This window comes from Stegodyphus dumicola, chromosome 1, assembly GCF_044657685.1.
Source record: "Stegodyphus dumicola isolate Sdum_Otavi_A_Nest chromosome 1, ASM4465768v1".
NCBI lineage: Eukaryota > Metazoa > Arthropoda > Arachnida > Araneae > Eresidae > Stegodyphus > Stegodyphus dumicola.
The window spans coordinates 108,558,394-108,583,045 of record NC_140768.1 but is presented as its reverse complement, the minus strand read 5'-3'; the positions used below and the strand labels follow the sequence as shown (position 1 = coordinate 108,583,045).

The following is a 24,652-nucleotide window of genomic DNA, read 5'->3' as shown; positions in this document are numbered from 1 at the left end:
TTATTTTAAGTCTCACTAGATGCAAAGAATAGGTTTTACATTTTTTTGCTGTATTTTGTGACCATGGTAAGAATTAACCACTTAACAGATTCTTTTTTCCGTCATATTATGACAAAAAATAAGCATATTTCTGATAAACACTTTTATGAAGAAATTCATTATATTAACCTAAATCAGCAGTCAGAACTATTACAAGTATTGAATGTATTGATTTATGCTAATTTTTATTTTCATTGTAAAAAGCACATTTTTCCTTTTGTTGGCTTTTCTCCGAAGAACTAAGTAAAACTGAAAAGAACACTTTACAAAAATAGATGTCAGAATTTAAAATGTTTTATTGTTATTACATTAATTTTCTTTTTAAAATTCAGTTTTTCTATGATAAATTTTAAAACAGGGAGACAAGCATAGTCCAACATCGCAATCAGGACAAAAATATCGCGTTTCTTTTCTCACTCATTTACCAAAATTGTTTCTTTTCGAGCAACACACAAAACATTGCCTTGTTGGTCTCAGTTTTTGATAGAAATAATATTCGCAGTATATAGGAAATAGTATTCATAGTAGAAATAGAATATAAAATATATATAAGAAATAGTAAACGCAGTAGCCAGAACACAGCGCTAGTGAAAAGAAATTTCACGCCTTTACTTGCAAAAGAATTCAGTAAAACCTTATCTTGAAACCAGTTGTTTTGCAATTCTAACTTTACTGGATTACTAGAGCCATCTGTTAGAAACATTACACACTAAACAAGCAAAAAATTCAAGCAAATCAGTGTATTAGACTATAAAAAAAATGTTGTCCGAGCGCCGCTCGGGAAAATAAAAAAAGTGCCATTTCCAAGTACCCGAACGGCATTCGGGCAAAACTGGAAAGTGGTTAATGAAAGCCAATAACTCACTTTAATATGCAGAGATAACTTTTAAGAGTGAGCAATTAGTTACAAATAATCAAATTAGGTAGTTAGATGCCCTTAGTTATTATAGATTTACATGGCCACTAATAAATTAAAATTTTTAAAATATTTGTTAAAAAAGCACTATTAAAATCACAATCTAGTAACATTTCAGAGTTTAAAATACATGTAATTTATGACACTGATCCGTAAACTCAAAATATTTATCAATCTTTTCAAATTGATAGCTTCCCAGATATTTTGGCTAATTTATATCAGTTTCTTTCTCTTATGCAAACCAGTATTCCCACTAGTTTCTGCATGCTTTATCTCCTTATTTGTCAATCTCTATCGACAATGCACCTATGAGGTTTTACTTGATCTGATAAAATTTAAGTAGTCCAAAGCTCCTGACAGACATGAAGCAAATTATTGCTATGCCTGAAAGTAACTACAAAGTCAGATAAAGGTTTAAATAAACCTCTTATTTAAAAAGAACTTAATTAGGCATGTTATGCTAACAAAAATCAACTACATCTTGTGTTGATTTAATTAAACGGGAACAGTCAAATTCAAACTAAAAACGTTCACTAGTAGTCAAAGAATACACGGTTTAATTTTAATATAAGCTGGCTCTTTAATTCTATTGTCATAATAAATTCCAATGTTGGCAGCAATAATGCAAATATTAATTACAAATTATTAGAATTGGCAGGTACAAGCAGAGGCCAGAAACACACTCTGTCTTACAATCCAAAAACCTTATTTATTTTGAAAATTATCTAACTGACTTACATTCTGGTGAGAAACGAAAAGAAGAAGTTATAGTAAAGGCTGAAATTATAAACAACTAGTTAATTTATATAATAATACCAGTATATATCTTTCGAGAATAATTTTCTCTCTCTTTATGTATTTGTTTCTTTCTTCAATGTTTCCTCCTCCTTTCTGAATTTTTGGATTTAATTAAAGATTTCTGCTTTTCTAAAAAACTAAATGCATTTAAAATGTATAGTAAAAGCTACTAATTTTATTTAGTTATGTAAACATAGAGAATCAACATGAAATTATTTAACTACCGGTTACAGAGCCGTTGTGGCAGAATTTTTAGAATTTAGTGATACACCGAGCAACAAAATCTAGAAATGGCAAAACTTTTAGACAGGCATTGGAAGTACAATTTAGGACGGCAACTAGGCAACAGAATTTAGGATCCGCAGAGATTGTATCAGGTGGGAAAATACTTAGTACAGTCAAAAGTCGTTAATTCGGACACCCATAATCCGGAATGATCTATAATCCGGACCTCAAAGCTACAAACTTTCTGCGCATGCGTCGCGTTGACGCATGCGCGTAAGACCTTTACCGCTGCGAATTTGCGTGTGCGCGTGCGCAAAATACGTTTACGAATGCGCGTTTAATGTATAACGGACGGGATAAGCTAAGCTAAAATTATCTAATTATCTATTTCAGTTAATGTTGCAGATTGCGTTGTTCCTTAATCTTCGAATTGGATCCGGATTATTATTTTTTGCAGACTGTTAGAGCAATTTTATAAAAGTAAGCTTGAACTTTCGATTATGTCAAATAGAATTTCCGATATATATTTACTAATATGTAAAGGATATACAAAGCGAAAGTATCTTTCGGAGTCCATTAAACAAAAAATGGAATTGCTGCAAAAAATGGATAAAGGCATATTCTTTGTTTATCTAAACTTAAACGTTTGTTTATCTAAACTTTTTTTATCTTTAACGCCGCGGCGGCATGCAATGAATTGGAAGTTGATTTATCAGCACTATCCTTATCTTGAGGGCAGATGTTTTTATTTTATTTGGCTTATAATTGCTTACTCAATGTAGTATTTCATCTCAATGTACTCCGTCTTTGATATGATTTAAATCAAATGCCTCGTCATTATAATTCGCTTCCGATAGCGAAGAAAGTGACAGAGTTTATTGAAAATGAATAAATTTCGATTGACAAATTAGTCGGTATTCTCGACACAGCAATTATAGGACTTGAACAGCGGACCTTTGTAACTGAACAAGAAATTATGTCTGTTTATAGAATTAAAGAGAATGTATTATCACATAAAAAACGAAGCAACTGAAACAACTTACATTGAAAGAAATGTTTAATAAAGTAAACCAATAAATATTAAGCTTTTCTTTTGTCAATTTTGATACCCTTTAGATCATAATTGTTCTTTATTTCGTAAATTACGGTTTCATATTTTTACTTTTATAATTTCTGCATGCCATTTTACCAGATTTAAACTGATGATCTATAATCCGGAAAAATCGATAATCCGGAATCGCCGAAGTCCCGACGAGTCCGAATTAACGACTTTTGACTGTACCAGCCCTGCATATGACATATAAGATGAATCTTTTAAATTGTCAGTTTTATATTTCTTTATTAATAGAAAAATACCTTTCTATAAATGCCTGTCTATGTGATAAGATTAGAAGCATTTTTGTTACTTTCCATGCTAGTGTCTAATGAAAAGTAGAGAAAATAAAGGGAAGATAACACGGTAAGAAACAGAATTTTAGTATTAGAAGTAAAACATTCAAATATTATGTTTTCATTATTCTTCCAAAATTCTCCAGAAAGTAAGAAATTCATTACAAACTTTCTGTAAAATACTACATCCATTAGGTGCTATGTATTACCATGAAGACATTTTTGTCACATTTTTCTGAAATCTTCTAGAATTGTGGGTCTGTAAACCTTGCCTTCAAATCCTTCTAAACTTTCTAAGAAAAATTACCCCTACCAATTTTATAATAGCAAAAAACAAGAAATACTCCTTTTTAGGGGGGAATAAAAAAAGTCCTTACAGAGAAAACTGGCACATATTCTCAGAATTCTGAATATTCTGAGACAATTTACATGGGAAAAACTATTACCATGAAAAAATTAAAAAGAAGACATTTTAAATTAATTACATGGCTTTTTTTGCTTTTGCTAAGAAATGTTTTGTAAATTGTGATTTATAGCATTTATTACCTTGTTTATTTTTCAGATTCAAAATATTGCATAAGTCGTCAGAATGGAAAGCAACATTACTTTAAACATGACAGTGAAAACTAAAAATGTTTAATTTTAATGTTATTTTTTTTAATATATTACAATTATTTTATTGAAATTTATCAATGCTATAATGTTCAAAAAAAATCATTGAAAAATTCCCAGATCTCTTAAATTAAAACTTTTTTCTACAGAAACTGATCTTAAAATTGCCAAAATGTTGATAACTTGCCAAATTTAGAACAGTTTAAAAAATAATTCACATCCCCAAAAGCAAAAGGTTTTGTTAGAAAAAAATTAAATAATTTTGAAAGGCTTATGTTTCACTTCTTGCCCACATATACGAGTATCTCCCACTGTTTATATTGGAAATAAAGACAAATCATACCCCATGAACGCAATCAAAAGATAAGCATATTTATTAGTGAATCGCCAAAAATATTCCTCCAAAATGCTAATTCACACTCAAAATGGCTGTCGTAAAAACAGACAAAATTTTCAAATGATTAAGATTAAAAAACCTTCCGCCAATTTTAGCCAAAATTAACTTTTACGGACTTTTAAGGGCCAAAAATTGATTGAAAAAAACTAAGGACTTTTAAAAATTCTTAAGGATTGTATGAAACCTGTATATGGCAACTAATTTTTTTAGAATGTAAAATATTTATGTTAAATAAAAGTAGAACACACTCGAGTGAAATTAAAAATTATATGTCATTTTTAACAAACTTTTCTAGGTTTAAAAATGAGAAGTAAATAAATTAATAAACCTTGCGAAAAACTATGTTGCTAAGGATGCCAATCCAGGATTTTGTAATTAATAAAAAAATAACTGAAAGAATCTTATGAAAAAGTGTAACAATTAAAAAGATAAATTTTACAATATTCATGCGTGTTACATGAATATTGCTTTGTTTCAAAACATATTACCGATAAGGAGGTAGTGGTATACATTACAAAGTCTTTAATCAGTTACAAAGTTCTGCCGTTGAAATCCTGTAATTGCTCAGCCGAGAATACCGACTAACTTGTCAATCGAAATTTTTTCGTTTTCACTAACCTCTCTATCACTTTCTTCATGCCTTTATCCATTTCTTGCAGCAATTCCACTTTTTGTTTGATGGTCATCGAAACATGCTTTTGCTTTGTATGCCTTTATCCATTTCTTGCAGCAATTCCACTTTTTGTTTGATGGTCATCGAAACATGCTTTTGTTTTGTAGATCCTTTGGCAGCTCCAGAATAAGGTTTCAGAAAAAGAGTTTCCAGAATCGGAAACTCTTTTTGACATAATCAAAAGTTCAAGCTTACTTTTTATAAAATTGCTCTAACAGTCTGCAAAAAACAATTAGACGGATCCAATTAGAAGATTAAGGAACAACGCAATCTGCAACATTGACTGAAATAAATAATTAGATAATTTTAGCCTAGCTTATACCGTCCGTTATACATTAAATACGCATGCATAAAGGTATTATGCGTAAACACACATGCGCATGCATAAAGGCATATGCGCATGCGTAAAGGTAAATGTTGGAAAATATGACCTTTTGTAACCCTTTTTCTGCATCATCTCTCCTCCTTGAAATAATTCTAATTTTTACATAAGGTTTAGTTCTTATTTTAAAGGGATATATCAATTACTTCTACTTCGTTTTTCACTGCCACTGTTTGTATTAAGAATGGACTGTTCCAGTTTAATTAAGATGCAAAAACGAAACTTGATGTTACGTCATCTGGAAAGCCGAGTAGTGCCGATAGCAGATTGGTTGCCGTCATGCCTACTTCAGGTATAAGTATCTTGCGTCACAAGCATCTAGACCCCCCGGTTATTGGAAAATATTCAAATCTTAGTTTGCGTACCAAAAAACATATATATACCACTTGCATTCGACCGATACTTTGTTATGCTGCTCCTGCTTGGAACACGGTCACTCAAACTAAACTGCATCAATTACAAGTAGTGCAAAACAAATTTCTGCACATTATTACTGATTCACATTACCTTATTCGCAATAAACTTCTACAAAGAGACTTAAAACTTGAGACGATTCCAGATTACATCAGAAGATCTAATGAAAAATTCTTCAACAGAGCTGTGCAATGTGACTTTGTTAATTACTCCCAAGTCTTTAATTATGAAATTCTCTTCGTAGATACAAGCGTCAGACCACTTGCAGCTCCCACCTTCATGGGAGGAGACGACAACTTTTTGACTTAGCTCCTCAATTGGTAGCTGTTTATACTTCCAATGCACTCTGATTTTGATTGAAGTTCTTCTCTAGCTTGAATATTATTCTTGGAGATTGATAAAACTAATGTTGCAAGATTTTTCGCATTGTGATGATATAGTAGTGTTGTAAATAGGTTGCTTAGGTTGTTGTTGAGCTGCTGTAGTGTATTACGTTGAATAGTTGTTAATAGTTGTTTTGTATTGTGTTGTATTTAGCACTATTGATTGAGGTTGTTTAATTGTATTTGAATTTGTCATTGGAACTATTGCTGTAGTGTATCTTCTCATATTGTTGTCATTGATTTGCACTGTCTTGGGTCCTCCTTGAAAGCTATGATTGCTCGTCACGTTTTGCGAACTTGTCCGATTGGATTGTCTTGCTCCGTTTGGTACTTCTCTTCTTCCCCTTTTCTCATCCGAGATTTTCTACACGTCCGGATTTCTTTATGTCAAGTGCCCTTGGGCTTTAATTCTGGAGCCGGCAACATCGCTCTTCGCAATAGCTCGGTCAATTATAGAGTCTAAGTCTAGACCCCAAATCTCACTTTTGCTCATAACCGGTTTTTTCCTTCTTTGGGATATGAGGAAGGGAAAAGGGATTTTGAGTATAGGGAATTTTAGTCCATAGCGTTGTTTATATCGCATGCCTGTGAAATCACTGTACGAAAAATGTATTAACGTATCTTCTGAAATAATAAAACGACCTTTAGAGGGACAAGTAATTTCGCATCGGAAATTCAGCCGATACCCTTGAAAACAATTGAAAGGTCTTTCTCAGGGACACGCTAAATCAACTGTTGACTCTTCTACGAATTATGGAAAAAGATAGCTGCATGCTCAGAGTTGGCGATTTTTATTACCTAGATAAAATTCCACTGCTAAAAATTGAGCTAAACTGTGTTCCATCTATTTGGATCTATTAGTAAATTTGTATGTATAGTTAAACTTTCAACATGAAAACACACTTTCCAGAGAATTAATGCCGGTAGTGCAACACCAGAGTACCTGATCCATCAAAAAAGTATTTTTCTGAATGTATATCCTAGAAACAGATCTGTAAGGGGCTATGAAAAAGTTCCAAGACAATATGTAAACAAGTAAAACACCCTGAGACAAAGTATTCGCCAAACATGCACCCCAAAAATAAGCTGGTAGTCCACATTTCAAAAAAAAAAAAAAAAAAAAAAGGTTCTCATAAATACTAGTTATTTACAAAGATTGCCTGTGTGGTATCCATTAGAGGGTTTTCTGCATATTACAATATTTTCCACATATATTCCTCTATATACAAAAATGAAAACTATACACCACTTTATACAATTTTTTTTAAAAATTTAAGATCATAAATCAGCCTATTTATATCAGCTACATAAAATGTTTTATTTAATTTAAGATCATAAATCAGCCTATTTATATCAGCTACATAAAATGTTTTATTTAAAACATAGCAATTAAATTTATGAATTACAGTAAATTAATAAAGATAAAATACATTTTAACTGAAAAAGACATGGCTAGTGGTCATACCACAGAATTGCATGATTTAAAGCACCGGAAAGAATGCAAATTTAAAAGTTCTAGTTGAATGCGTTGTCAAATACATTTTGTGGATATTATGGGTTGCCTATTTTGGCAATATAGTACAGTGGCTGGTGAATCCTTTTGCAAATCAGATAGAAAAAAGCCCCAAACAGCCTAAAATTGTATATTACGTCAAATTTCAAACTCACCATGGTACATTCATAATAACCGTATCCATTTTGAGCTCAAAATGGACTAGCTTAATACTATACATTGTAAATTAGCAAGGAATTTTTTTTAAAGCCAAAAAATATTCAAAATCCTGCCATTAAAACACGTAATTATGACATTAATGATTCTGCTAACTGCAAATGCCCTATGGCCATACTTAATGTAAATATTAATTGATGTTTTCTTACTGTTTCCTGCATTATTATTCAGCACTTGTGTTATATATTGTAATTACGCTTATTGTATTATGTATGTATCTCCTCTCATATATGCACATATTTTGTATCTTGTTTGACAGGACAAATGTCAATTTAATACTTCAAATTGCTCAAACTTATCCATTATTTTTACCTGCCTTTTTATTCTTTTCCCCTTTTAAATTTTTCACTGAAGGAGTTACACCTAATTCTTGTTTATTCTTCCGATTGCTGTAAATCTGCCTTTCAGGATATTTGTCAATGGCTCCAAAAGCTTGCACCAGATGCTTCCCCATTAGCCGACTCTGTTTCACTACACGTTTTAAATTCTTATCTCATATTAACAAATTAATGTTAATATCTTGCTTAACTTTATTACCTTTTTATTATAATTTAACGACTTACCTCAAAGTTATTCGTGACAAAATTTATTATGTAACTTGTTATGATACTTTTCTGTTTTGCTGGCTTACTTTTTTGCTGGATACTTTTCTGTTTTGTTTGTTTCATACAAATAAAAAAAAATTTTAAAAATTAACAAATGTTAGTTCTAAGAATTTTTTATTTTAAAGGCATAAACATTTTAATAATATTGTTTAAAATTTTGTAAAAAGCCAATAAATAAAGACAATAAATTTGTAAAAAGACGCTAATTTAAGAATTTACTATGCTTTCATGGTTCAACCATCCTGATTCGCTAGTTCATATCATTTGACACCAAGTGATCTCCTCTCACGTAAACTATGTTACAAAATTCTAATTCTCTCAGTAAATATCTACATTAATTTCAGGTTAAATCTTCATTTGGAATATAAATTTAAATGCAAGAATTATTTCAATTAGTATGAATAGCTTGCTCAGAAATTATGCAAAACCGCAGTGCTTTACTTCGCTAGTGCATTCTCATTAGAATTGATGAATTTAACCCTTGACTTTGCCTTTTCTAGATTTTCGCCTTCAGGTGAGTGGTGTGATTGCATCCTAATTGACTTAATTACCGCTAATGGCCTTAGGGCAAAAAATTGAACTATCTGGTAAAAATTCTATGTAATTGTAAGCCAGTATTGAAGGAAACAATCAATCTGATAAGAAATGACTGCAACTTGTTTTGAAAATTGAGGCATATAGTTTAGTAGTATATTAAGTTTGGCATCGGTTGTACCATTTTTGGCGAATTTATCGCCTGCGCCTGCAAAATGGAAAAGTACCCTTGTTACTTATATCTCTTCATATAGCTCAATTTTTTTTTTTTTTTTTTTTTTTAATTTAGAAATTTTTTTTCTGTTAATGCTCACATAATTAGTAATTTTTTAATTTTTTTTGATAGGGGTAGGGCATTCGGCCCAGTAGCCAGGTATATATACCTTTCCCCCGTGAAACAAATTGAATTCGTTTTATGGTTGGGTAGATAATCAGATATTTCTTAGTACCAATTTCTTTTTTATTAATAGTTTATTAATGTGTCAATGATTAAAATGCTGATGTTAGGAAAAACTGTTTTTCTTTTATTCTTACATATCGAAAACTGCCATAAAAAATATTAGATGTGACATTTTACTTGTTTTGTGTAACAATTTGTTCTTTATTCCGTCAAGCTTGTGTTTTCCTTCTAGTACATTATGCAATGGACCCACAGATTTTCATATGTTATGTAAATGTTTCAATATTTGTATTTTCTTTTAGTAAAGCATACCATCCCATCATAACTTACTAAGATGCTGTGTAGTTTATTCAGATGTTTATTATATAACAATGTATTATTTATCTACACTATGTTCATGTACTGAATTTAGTGATACCTTTCCTTTCTATACGTAAGATTGTAGGGATTTATATTTATTTTAACTAATAATTTAAAGGGACCTATTCCATTTTGAGGACCATAAAAAAATTGCAGCCAAAATGTATGAGCAAATATGCCAAATCTAGCAAATGCACCCATTTAACAACGTGCCAAATCTAGCATACGCACTGATTTCAGATTGCGTTAGTTTATATAGTTCTATATTTCTTACGATGCCATTGAAATACTAGTTTAATTTTTAAATTCTTTTTGTGACTTTAAATTAATCTTTTGATATCCTATGGATTTAATTGGGAATTGCCCATGATGAAAAGTGTGCAATAGAATTTTGGTTAAAGTGCAGAATCACCCACTGCTTGACACGCTTTTAAGAATTGCACATACTCAGTATCCATGTACACATTGGCCTATTTTCACTTGAAAAGCAAAAGAAAATTGACAAAAATCCAATTGTTTTTACCAATTGCTGTGTTGCTTGTAAAAAGCGGCAAACAAATAAGTGGGCGATTTTGCACTTTAGCGAGAATTTTTCAAAGAAAAGGTAACATTCATTGCAGAAAATTATGTTTAATCAACCAACGAGATGAAACTATGCTTTAGCGATAACTCGGTAGAGAAATACCAATGCATGCATCATTCAGTTATGTTTAGCAAATTTTATATAAATTATAATAATGATCTGAAATAGTTATTTACTCTTATGCTTCCATTCAGTCATGTTTAGCCTTTTTTATATAAATTACAATAATAAAAAAGTATTATATGAAATTAACCTTACGTCTAAATTAAAACATCAATCTTAGATAATTATTTACTATTATACTTCCTTTCTTGCGTTAAGGTTGCCGCAATTATTTTTGGCAGCCTTGGCATTAACAATAGTTTGGGATTTTTTACGGCCCTCAAAACCGAATAGTACCATTTAAAGTTTTATTTGAAACTTTCCTATAAGCCTTCATTCCTTTAATTATCAGTGCCAGAATAGTTAAATGTTGTAGTGCGTGAGAATGAATGCAAATTTTCTATTTTGAAGAAAGTAGTTAAAAGTTGAGTTAAGAGAAAGTTATAGGCTTTAGCTGCCGTCTCTGCCATAGGTATGTTTGCTTATTGCTTATATTGCATTGCTTTGCTACCACTAGTTTAGAAGGGAGTTGAAATTACAGATCTCACTGAGCCCTGTAGGTTAGTTTTATCACTTGTTAATATTTCAAATTTTAGTTTAAATTATCGGACTTTCAGTTACCGCCCAAGTAAAGGTGAAGTTTGTTCGCTTCGAGTTGACGCATTGTAAATTTTAAAGAGTTAATAAAGGGTACGTGAACCCTTCTCCTGTGTAGTTTCCTGCTACTCCAGTATACAGATAGTAATTAAGACACAATAACACGCCGAATAAATACTAATTCAGAAGTCAAACAACAAAAATCAGCGTTATATTCACAAAATTTTCACAGGACTAGTTTCGATGGTTTTACCGAACCATCATCTTCAGCTGCAAAACCGCAAAAACTTCTGAATAATGAAATTTTGCGGTTTTGCAGCTGAAGATGATGGTTCGGTAAAACCATCGAAACTAGTCCTGTGAAAATTTTGTGAATATAACGCTGATTTTTGTTGTTTGACTTCTGAATTAATACAGATAGTAGTTAACTCACCTGGATTCTACAAGATAATTCACAGTTAATTTTATTGTAAAATATCTAAGATATTAAAAAAAATGATTATATGATTAAATGCATTATAAACCATGCAAGAAATTTACAAATCATTTACTACTCTTCTGTAATTTTAGTGTAACTGATGATCATTACATACTTTTGGTGGTAGTTTTTGATATGTAAAAATAAAGGAAAAACAGTTTTTCCTAACATTAGCATTTTAATCATTGACAAACCATTAATAAAAAAGAAATTAGTACTAAGAAATATCTGATTATTTACCCAACCAAAAAAAAAAAAAAAATTCACCAGACACCGTGCTATATTGACAAAATAGGAAACCCATCATATCCGCAAAAATGTATTTGGCAACGCATCCAACTAGAACCTTTAAATTTGCATTCTTTCCTGCACTTTAAATCATGTAATTCTGTGGTATGACTCTTTTTCAGTTAAAATTTATTTTATCTTTATGGTAATGTACTATAATTCATAAATTAAATTGCTATCTTTTAAATAAAACATTTTATATAGCTGATATAAATAGATTGATTTATGATCTTAAATAAAAAAAAAATTGTATAAAGTGGTGTATAGTTTTCATTTTTATATATAGAGGAATATATGTGGAAAATATTGTAATATGCAGAAAATCTTCTGAACTTTTTTTTTAAATGTGGACTACCAGTTCAACCATGTGCTTATTTTTGGGGTGCATGTTTTGGCGTATACTTTGGCTCAGGGTGTTTTACTTATTTACATATTTTCTTGGAACTTTTCAAGTCACTTACTTTACTGTTTCTATGATATACATTCATAAAACATACCTATTTGATGGATCAGGTACTTTGGTGTTGCACTACCTGCATTAATTCTCTGGAAAGTTTCAGTTTTCATGTTGGAAGTTTAACTATACATACAAGTTTACTAATACATCCAAATAGATGGAACACAGTTTAGCTGAATTAATTTTTAGCAGTGGAATTTTATCTAGGTAATAAAATTGCCAACTCTGAGCATCAAAAGCTCACAGTCTTGAAATATAGATATTATCATACCAAGCAATGGGCTAAAACAAATTTTCATTGATAAAGATACATCAGACATTGTTTATCATATTTTCACTTTCATAATGGTAATCTTATACAAAATACATGCTTAGTGAATACAAATGTTTATTTTATGAGATAATTCACAAGCTTTGATGTAATAAATGTACAGTCCTTTTTAGTGTATTATTGCTGCTGAGAAAGATTGTTAAAGCTATTCTGAAAAGACTAAAATATAACCTCACATCAATATAGGTTCAGACCCAAATTCTCAATTTGCCTATTAATCAATTATATATGCACTCTTCTTAGATATAGTCAAGATCTCAAGAGTTTTGTTAAATGTCTAGACTTTACAAAATATATCAAAAATATAATTCAGTCCTATCTTAGAGGTTTGTAATGCAATGCCATCCTAACAAGCAGACATTCCCCTTAAGTAGTTTACAGGCTCTCATTAATTATGGTTTGGGTGAATAATATTTCAGACATCTAAAGGTTACATACAAGTTTATTTGGGATAATTAATATTTTTAATTAATTTTTGTATGGGTTTTGGCACTGCCACAAGATTTTTCTCCCTTCCATAAGATGTTACAGATGGTTTGTTTTCCAACCAGTCGACCATCAGTATCAAAGTAATCATTAATCAAAACAGTTTTAAATCATGCCAAATCAAAAAAAGTTGCACCAATTAGTTTGTCTTCGCAATCTTATCATTGTGATAATATATTTATATAGCCATTTCTGCAGATGAAAAAATGTGATTTTTCTCACATAAAAAGCATCACTTAGTCTATTCATATAAATTGTTGCAAATACAAATTTATACATTAGAAGCTACACAACAAATAAAAAATTACATTTAATGTAAAAACAATTACTGTTGAACTCTTCACAAGGAAAAAGAAAATTGATAGCACTTCAAAATCCATAAAATAATCCTTTCCTGGGTTGAATGCTCCATTTATCTTGGGACAATTTTCATTTGTAAATTAACAAGGAAATTGCATATTGCATGTGCTCTCACAAGATGCCACCAAAATTTCATTAAGTATTTTAAAAATGCTTGATATCCCATGTTTAAAACATAGCCATTAACTGGATTAAAACATACTGCAGTAGGAGACCTACAAATGGAAGAAGCCTACAATCGATAAATTATAAATAACTACTATTATAAATAACATTGATTAGATATTATTAAAATGCATATACAAATCTCAACTATCCAACTTTTCATGAGTTTTTTTTTTTTTTTTTTTTTTTTTTTTTTTTTTTTTTTAGGTGAGTAAAAATAATATAAAAAATAAATAGAGCACTAGGAATTTATGTTACACACAATTCATGGACCAATTTCAATATCAATTGTCAAGAAGTCTGATTACTATATTAAATCAATTAAATAAGCAATGTATAATTTTAATTTAAATATAAATTTAAGATGCACTACAATGAATAAATGTCTCTAAGAATGTTATTTCCCAAAGTAGCGTAGAACTGAAGATCTCACAGCAAGTGTTGCCACGCCACGAGCTTTGGATTCTGGCAGCGTAATGGAATGTAACAGCTAGAAAGAGTAAGAAGATTACAATATAAATATTCCCGTAAACGGTATGGCTGCATGGGCGTTTTCGTGGTTTTCCCCATGTGTAACATGTATACGAGCCAGTTTCCCTTAGAAAGTCCTCCATGAAAGCAACCCTTCCCTTAGGCAGATAGCCCTAGTGTGCTTTGCCATAATTAAAATAACCAAACAAACAATATAAATACTTCTGATGATAACATTTTATACCTTTTCTATCCTCGTCAATATTATAACACATATGCTATGTTGTAAAGAGAGAAGTAGAGGGCGCTGCTTGGCAGTAGCGTAATGCATGTAAGTAGAAACGAAATGTCGTTTGATTAGGCAACATGATTTCTGTGAAGGTAGTCCACCTAACAATAGGACAGTTGTAAATATGTAAATATAATGAATAATAAATAGCATTAGAAAACTGAACCATCGGATGTTTTGTGTTGCTCTACGCGCCGCCATAGAAAAATGCAGGTTCGTCACAGTGGTCCATCTTACGGAAATGTTTGGATTTGTTAAAGTGAACTTCACGAGGAAGTATGTGTCCAGACCATGCCCTAGGTAAGAGCATGATTATTATTAAATTTTGAGCGTGTTTGATTTGAATTTTGATAATTTGCAGTCTTGGGTACATTTGTGTATTAACGCGAAATAATGGCAGAACTAGATAGATTAAAACGAAAGAGAACCGCATTGAGAACGGTAGTATCTAAACTACTAAAGAAAGTCGAGGATAGTTTAGCAAAGAAAGATACAGATGAATTATGCAAAGTGCATGAATTATTAATAGAAAAGAAAAGTAATTTGAAAGAATTAAATGAGGCAACTCATTCCGTAATTGAGATAGATTCTCTAGAAGAGGATGTAGTTAGTTCTGAGGAATATCAGGAAAAATGTTCTCGAGCTATTAAACGAATTAATCGAATGTTGGAAGAGGATAAAATAAGTATTAAAGATCCTGAACAAAACTTGGGTAGACTGCAAAATGTACAAAGTACGGTAAAATTTCCAAAACTAGTTTTAGAGAAATATTCAGGTGATCCTGAAAAATTTACGGAGTTTTGGAACAGTTACGAAAGCGCTATAGACAAAAACGAAAGTCTTAGTAAGATAGAAAAATTCGCATACTTGAAAACATTACTTACAGGTGCCGCGAGTGATGTAGTATCTTCATTAGAATTAAATGCAAAAAATTACGACGAGAGCATAAAAACTTTGAAGGATAGATTCGGGAAAAAAGAAATAATAATTAGTCAATTCATGAACAAACTGTTAAATTTAGAACCAGTAAGGAATTCAAATAATATTAAAGCTTTACGTAGGTTATATGATGAAATCGAAATTGAAGTTCGGAATTTGGAAGCGCAAGGAGTTACGAAAGGTTCATTTGGTCAGTTATTAATACCTGTGTTGTTAAAAGCTATTCCAGAAGAGTTCGTTCTGGAATTTAATCGAAGGAAAAACCCAAATGAAGAAATTAATGTTTCAGACTTGTTGGACTTTATAAAGCGGGAAATTGAATGTCGTGAAGCGTCGAGTTTATTGACGCGAGATAAAAGAAATACCTTGCCTCCAGGTTTCGAACATGTCTGATTATAAAAAAATTCACAGAAATGTACCTACGCCTGCCAGTTTCAATGCTGTTGATAATCGTGCATGCATCTTCTGCGCAAAGTCCCATAATTCATTTTCTTGTGATAAAAGCATTAAAGAAAAATTGTGTAAGTTACGTACTGAAAATAGATGCTTTATTTGTTTTCGAAAATATCCCATTTGGAAATCGTGTAGGAATAAAACTAACTGCTTAAAATGCGGGTTTAAGTCGCATCATGAATCACTATGTACAAGTAGTTCAAATCGTAACAAAGCACGAACGGCTTCAAATCAAAACATAAAGGAATTGTGCGAAAGCTCGCGAGACAATTCAGTAGATGAAACACAAAACTCGCCGAAAGAACACACGCTTTCTGTTGTTCCTTGTGATAAATCATTGAATAAAAACGCTTTATTGCAAACCTGTTCAGTGTTAGCTCATTATGAGGGAAAGTCAGAGTTAATTAATTTAATTTTCGATTGTGGTGCTACATGAAGTTTTGTTCATATTAGTGTAGTTAAGAAATCAAACTTAAAATTTGTTGGAGAAGAAACATTGTCTATTTATTCTTTCGGAATGAAATACGCAGTACCTAAAACGTATAAGGTTGTGGAATTCTGTGTTTCAGATGCGAAGCAAAAGAACAAAATAAAAATCAGCTGTCTCGTCACTGACGCCATTACGGCTGCACATATGACCACGCCGTCAAAAGAAACACTAAAAATGTTGAATGGGTGCGGATTGCGAATCGCTTGTTTATGTAAAGAAAGCGTTGGAATTCTAATAGGTGTGGATTATTACTGGAAGATGGTAAGGGGGGAAAAGATTCAATTAGGAAAGGAAATTTATGCGATTTCTACTATGTTTGGATGGGTCCCAGTTGGCCTTCAAGATAAAGAGAGCGAAATAGTATCTCAAAACACGGCAATAGTAAACCTTTCTTCTTGCGTAACTGATTCATTGAGATCGTTGTGGACTTTAGATTTGATGGGCCTTACCGATTACTCAGCGGTTTCTAACGGGGTGAGAGAAAGGATTCAAAGCTTTGAAAAGGAAATACGGCTAGAAGGTAATAGATACTATGTCAGTTTATTATGGAAACCGGAAGCAGGGCAATTAGAAAATAATTTCGGAGTCTCATTAAGACGATTTGAAAGTCTTAAAAATAGACTTATTAGAAATCCTGAGATTTATCAGCAGTATAAATCCGTAATTGAAGAGCAAATGAAGGAGGGTATAGTTGAGGAGTGTTTACACGAAATAACGGAGGCATCGTATTTTATGCCGCACAGGGAAATAATAAAACCTAAGGAAACCACAAGGTGTAGGATTGTTTACGACGCGAGCTCTTCTAGAACTAAAGGTGTAAAGTCCATAAATGATTTTTTAGACATTGGACCTAGTTTGATCCCCGTGGTTTTGGACATAATTTTAAAATTTCGGAAATATGAAATTGCTTTCAGCAGAGATTTAGCTAAGGCCTTTTTAATGATAGGAATCTTAGAAAAGGATAGGGAATATTTAAAATTCCTTTGGTTCGGGAATAGTGAGGAAAAATATAAAGTTTTAAGGTTTAAACGCCTTCCATTCGGTCTTTGTTGTAGTCCAGCAATTTTAGCGATGACGATAAAATTCCACATTAAAAAATATAAAAGCACAAATCCAGAAAGTTATGAAATGTTAGATTCCTCATTATATGTAGACGATTTATACTACGGTGCAGACACTATTGAAGATGCATGTCGATTATCCTCAGACGCGGTTAAGATTTTTAAAGACGCTGAGATGAATTTGAGAAAATTAAGGTCAAATTCCGAGGAACTTAATTCCTGGTGGATTGGAAAAGGTTATAACATAGAACCAGCTAAAGAGTCAAAATTTTTGGGCATGATCTGGAACTCTGAAGCAGATAAGATCAAGTTGAATTGCGAATTTTTAGGAAATTTATCCCATGACAGTGCTGAGGCCACAAAAAGGACTATTCTCCAAATGGTGGCCAAAGTTTACGATCCAATTGGTGTGTTTCAACCCTTTGTGATGAAAATGAAAATTCCGTTACAAAAAATTTGGACATTAGGTGTGGACTGGGATGATACCCTTCCATTAGAAATAGTTAAGGACTGGAGTCGCTGGCAAGCTGAATTACAGGTGTTGGAGGATTTTTCTCTTCCGAGAAAATATTTTGGTAGTAGTGAAAAATCTAATGTTAGTCTTCATGTATTTGCTGACGCTAGCCCTAAAGCGTACGGCGCAGTAGCATACTTTAGATACCTTGATTCAGAAAACATCATTTGCACCAGTTTCATTACCGCAAAGGGTCGCGTAGCTCCACTCAAGACTATGACTTTACCTCGTTTGGAGTTGATGGCTGCTTTAGTAGCCGCCAAATTGTCTATGTATTTGACAAAGCTGTTACCTGAACTGTGTCATCAAAAGTTTCTTTGAAGTGATAGCCAAATAACTATCTACTGGATAAAGGGATGTGCAAGAAACTGGAAACCCTTTGTATCAAATAGAGTCTCAGATATTCAGTCTCTCACGGATCCTGAATGCTGGTTTCACTGCAGTGGGAGTGAAAACCCTGCTGACCTTTTATCTCGAGGAGAAAATGCCTTTAATCTTGTGAGAAGTTCCCTTTGGTTACACGGACCTAGCTGGCTGTCTCAACCTGGAAGTGTTTGGCCAGTAAATCAACAGACCAACATCGACGAGGAGAGCGTTCAGAACGAAGCAAGGGTGCAAACATCTCTTCATGTTTCTTTTCAAGACGTAGAATCTTCGGCATTACTACAGTTAACGCGATTCAGCAGGCTGCTGAAGGTGTATCAAATTACGGCTTATGTTATGCGGTTTACCAACAATATAAAACGAAATTCAGTGAAATTCAAAGGTCCATTAAGCTCTGTTGAAATTTCGCGAGCTGAGCTCTATTGGGTAAAAGTTACACAGCGAAAATACTTTGCGAAAGAGATTCTAGATCTATCAAGTGGAAAATGCTTAGAAAAAACATCGTCGATTTATTCACTGAACCCAGAATTGGATACCCATGGTCTTCTGAGTTTAAAGGGCAGACTTCAATTTTCCGACTTTGCTTTCGAAGTAAAACACCCATGACTGTTACCTTATAAAGATAGATACAGTGAACTAGTAATTTTTGAGTCTCATAACAAATTGTTTCATGCTGGAGTCGAAGCTACCTTGGCCGATATTAGAGAAAAGTTTTGGATCATAAAAGGACGCCAATTCGTCAAGTCCACGTTAAGTAAGTGCTTTTTGTGTAAACGATACAAAGTGCGTGCCGGTACACAGGAAACCGCTCCTTCACCACCTGATCGTGTTCTTCAATCATCTCCATTTTCTGTAACAGGGCTGGATTATGCTGGTCCCTTTTTTACAAAGGACAGCAAGAATAAACATTATCTGCTTTTGTTTACATGTGCTACAACTCGAGCTTTACATCTAGAACTTGTCCCTTCTATGAGCGTGGAGAATTTCATGCTTGCGTTTCGCAGGTTTATTTCTCGTCGTGGATTGTGCTCAACGATATATTCAGACAATGCCAAGACATTCAAATGTGCTGATCTCGAGTTGCGAAAAATTTGGAAGTGTATTCAACACCCATCCGTACAAAATTTGTTTTCTTCCCACGGTATAACATGGAAGTTTATTGTGGAAAAAGGAGCATGGTGGGGAGGGTTCTGGGAAAGGCATTTTAGAACGATCAAAACTTGTTTAAGGAAAATAGTTGGACGTTCTAGTCTCTGTTTGAATGAGCTAGAAACAGTCTTCGTAGAAATCGAAGCCATAATTAATTCAAGACCCATAACGTATGTCTACAATGACCCTTCAGAACCCTCACCGCTAACTCCTGCTCATTTCTTAATTGGTAAACGTTTACTTTCTCTTCCAGTTACAAGAGTGTGCAGAGAAGACTTGATTGGGTCTAGACATTCCTTGATCAAAAGGTATAAACATCAACAAACCTTGTTAAACCACTTTTGGAATAGGTGGAGGAAGGATTACTTGCTTTCTTTAAGATCTGTGAATTTATGTCCACCTACTAAAGTGTCTGGTCACTTTAATGTTAATGATGTAGTCCTTGTACATGACGACCGTTTACCTAGGAATTTGTGGACACTAGGTAAGATAATAGAAACTTATCCTGGCAGAGATGGTCAAATTCGATCTTGTCTCATTAAAACTCAAACAGGTAATCTAAAGAGACCAGTACAATTGCTGTACAACCTTGAAGTGCATAATTAGTAGTAAACAGTTACCGTGTAATAATCTAATTTGTTGTTTGCACATATATCATTTTCTGAGTATCTTTATTGATTGCTGCTAAATGTAGTTTAGTTTATATAATTATTGAGAATTTTGATTTAGTATAATGTTTCTTATTTAGTAATTACTTTATAAGTTGATTTAATGTGTTTAAACATTACTTGTTATTTGTAATTTGATGTAGTTTATAGAGTATTCAAATGTTGTGTTTGATTTAGAAATTATGGTTTATTTTGTAATCGGTTTCTGTGAACTTAAAGAGTTCACAGGTGGGGAGTGTTGTAAAGAGAGAAGTAGAGGGCGCTGCTTGGCAGTAGCGTAATGCATGTAAGTAGAAACGAAATCTCGTTTGATTAGGCAACATGATTTCTGTGAAGGTAGTCCACCTAACAATAGGACAGTTGTAAATATGTAAATATAACGAATAATAAATAGCATTAGAAAACTGAACCATCGGATGTTTTGTGATTGCTCTACGGGCCGCCAAGGAAAAATGCAGGTTCGTCACATGCCATTTATTTCTTTGGTTACTTTTAATGCAACTCCTATGTTTCTCTCAATTCCTACTTTAGGTATTGCTTGTATACTTTTGTCACTTTTGTTTTGATGTGCACATGTATTAAAATAACATAACAATTTGTATAATGCATGCTTTAATGGACCAAAAAAATTAAAATAAAAATAGTGAAATTTCACCGCTTTTATTTTATTTATTTATTTATTCCCCCTCCCCTTCCAGTAGTGAACAGTCATGTGATTTATGTACATGGAATGGTACCAAATAATCTTAGATTTTGGGAGGGATACAATCAGTTACATATTTAACGTTAAAAGATGTTGAGGGTAGGGAAGAAATATCAGATAAATTTCTCCAAACAGGAAAATGCTTGAAAAATCTATGCACTTAAACAGTTAATAAAATATGAATCATTGTATAAAATGAACTAGCAAATTTTTACAAGAATTTTATTTTTGCAGAATGCTTGAAAGTCAATATTAAATTTGCCAAACCAAAGATAAGAAGAAAAATGATTTAAAATATAGCCTATTATGCCTCTTTTAAAAAAAATCTACTTATTTACAATCAGTTTAAATTTTTTTAATCATTTTTTTGTGCATAAAGACGACAGCAGCTGATCTGTGCTTGCATGCACCGCACATGTGTTTCAGGAATTAAATAACATGCTTCATTTAACTGTTATTTCGCAGAACAGTACCTGCCTGCTCTTAAAATGTAAATAACAGACATAAAGGTTATTCTTTTTCATATTCAATTTCCTGTTTATTTAAGAACAGAACATTACCTATCAGCAATATAGTCACACAATTTTTGCCAATTTACAAAGTCGTCAACTAGTTGAATGAATTAGAAGTTAATACGCCTAAGATAAGAAAAATATAAAATAAAATAAATGCTTGTATAGCTTTGAAAGTTTCAATCTTGTACAGAGAAGGGTTTTTAGATTCATAAATCAAAACTCTTTATTTTCCTCAAAAAGTCCGATAATGCCCTTTATTTACCCATTATATAGATGAGATTTAAATTAATGTAAGTAGCAATTAATTAGCCAAAATGCAGTCACCTGCTGGCATGAGATCGCCTGCTCATATTGGATAATATAAATATGCGAAATATTTGCATTCAAACAAACTTTTGCACAATTTACAAACGGAAATTTTACACACAATTAATGGTACACAGTATATTGAGTGAAATTAGCCACTTTATTTTTACGAAAAACTAAGCTAAGTAAATATAGCACCACTAACACATATTCGTTAGTATTTCAAGCGATAACAACATAAGCACACAGTCTTCAAAATGAGCAATTGCGAGTGCTTGGATGAAATCCAACATGAGCATTTGTAAGCGCTTGGACGAAATCCCTTTTTCCCTCTTTTTATTCCGAAACCAGGCAATGAGCAAAAGTGAGGTTTGGGGTCTAGACGCTTGTTCTCGCGTCGCTCTGGCTTATTCCTTGCATTTCTAACCCGAAATCTCGCAACGTATTAATGACTTCTTCACACCTCATGTGACAAGGTAGTTATGCCCTCTCAACATCTGCAATCCTGACTTAGGTCTCACTCATGCATTCTCCTACTTTCAGCACTCTATAGCAACAAACTCAGACAAACGGAACAAAACTTGCAAATCCTGCAAATTAATCAGCGGCACATCCAGCAGAACTTGGAACTTGGCTTATTCCTTCTGGTTCCTGTTTCATTGCTCCGTGGTGTGCCGTTCCAGCCCCCATCGGAAGATGATATTGCGATGCGCGCCGTGATTCCGGTCCAAAGATGACTTTTTCTGCATTCTGAAAGGCGGCTACGATGTGAGCGACTGCCGTGGGCGGCATCCTGTTTTCATGAAGGCGGCATCTTTAAATACAAGTGTTATTCAGGATTAGCGGCGATGTTTTTCCAAGCTGTGATTTCTCGTGTGTAATTACAGTAAACGGCTTTAGCCAGTGCAAGTGCACTCAAAGTTTAGTTTAATTTTTCAGGTGCATTCTTGGCCAAAAAGCATGGACTTATTTATAGTAAAGTGAAATTCATATTAACAGCATAGTTTTTGTTCTGTGATATGTTTTTCACATATTGAATGCCAGTATTTAAAGATCAAGTAAAATATTTACTGTATAATTAATAGTGTAATATTCTTTAAAGAAAAAACCCTTGGGGTTAATGAATGATCAATTAAGTGTAATTTTTGATAATGATTATGTTACACTCTTTAAGTTTCTGATATTGATTAAATTTATTCATTGTCTTTTTATTTATATATATATTGTTAATAAATTGGTTAAGTTTAAAACTTTGGTCTTCAATGTCTGCACAGTATATAACCTTAGGGAGCTTCTACTGCTAATTTTGCTAAATGTTTTTACAACTTAAACTTTGCTTTTGCATCAGTAAAAGCTACGCGTGTGCAGAGAGTTTGTAGCTTTGAAGTCCGGATTATGGACGTCCAGATTAAAGACTTTGTACTGTGTACAGATTTCTTAAAAGTAGAGTAAATTCTTTAATTATTTCACTTCTTCTGCTACAATTTTCCTATAAAATTAAATACATAACTTACCAGCTAAAATTAATTTTGCTGGAGCACTGACTAGAACTTTTCCTTTTAATCTAACTTCACACTGAAAGTAACCATTTTCTAAATGATGTGGTAACCTTGAGCCCTTTTCCATCCGCCCCAAATGCACTGTGAGTTTGCGGTCTGATACTTTGATCCAGCGATTATGAGGCACAGGCTGTCCTTTGTATAACCACTGAATTTGGGCTATTGAAGGTGAGGCACTACATCGGAAAACAGTCTTCCCATCACTGATATTCACTAGCTGAGAGATGGGTTCATTTCTGAATTCAAGATCAAGATCTGTAAAAATCAAAAGATGCAATGTGCATATCACATGATATATTTTAAAATAAAAACAATGTGACTGGTGCTACACATTTGATATTTGACAAGCAATTTCACTACATTTTCCTTCTTATGACACAAAATATATTTTATGTAAGTAACATACTGCTAATGAAAAATTATGAAATTATTTTATGAATCTGGAAAAGCAACTTATTACATGCATTCAATAATTTTTAATTAATATTTAAAACAATTAAGACTTAATATTTTTGAAAAATACTAGACTTCCAAGTGACAGCATATAATTTTTATGCCCATAAATTAGCTAAAAATAAAGGAAAGCTTAATACTCCTAAAGTTTCAGAATTAAAAATTAACAAGTAACATAATTACATGAAGTCATACAAAATAACTGATATTTGACAAGCAATTTCACTACATTTTCCTTCTTATGACACAAAATATATTTTATGTAAGTAACATACTGCTAATGAAAAATTATGAAATTATTTTATGAATCTGGAAAAGCAACTTATTACATGCATTCAATAATTTTTAATTAATATTTAAAACAATTAAGACTTAATATTTTTGAAAAATACTAGACTTCCAAGTGACAGCATATAATTTTTATGCCCATAAATTAGCTAAAAATAAAGGAAAGCTTAATACTCCTAAAGTTTCAGAATTAAAAATTAACAAGTAACATAATTACATGAAGTCATACAAAATAACAAACAATTTCTTATTAGTAACTGATGAAGATATAATACCAATCCATATGATTTTTAGTTCAAAGGAGCAATTTGCCCTGAAGGACTATCAATTTTGTTTTAGCATTTTGCGTTGGTTCACTATAAATGTCGGGTCACTTTTCAAATTTTTGCCACCAAATATTAGAACCCCGTATTATATTTAAGGAAATTAAATAATGAAGAATCTGCATAAATATATATGTTTCTTGCATTGTGATAAAACAATGGTACCTAGAGTCATCCAATTTTGAATAACGTATGTCTAAACCTGAATTTGAGCATCTGGAAGCCCAAATTTGGAATTTGTTGTATTATCTATTTCATAAAACTTTAACGAATTTTTTATTAACAAACTCAACGATTTAAAAGCGAGCAATGGCAACAATGCATGGGGGAAAAAAATATTTTTATCTCCAGCATGCAAGACTGTGTATCCGAAATTTTAAAGAT

General features: G+C 32.3%; 1 protein-coding gene across 2 annotated transcripts in view; it reads right to left on the bottom strand.

Annotated features, from left to right (window-relative positions):
• The window catches only part of LOC118179781 (interference hedgehog-like), a 204,847-nt gene that overhangs the window by 59,105 nt on the left and 121,090 nt on the right, over positions 1–24,652 (bottom strand). For both annotated transcript variants that reach the window (XM_085819144.1, XM_085819152.1), the window contains exon 3: positions 23,160–23,459. In XM_085819144.1, the coding sequence (XP_085675270.1) occupies positions 23,160–23,459 (300 nt within the window). The remainder of the gene's footprint in view (positions 1–23,159; positions 23,460–24,652) is intronic.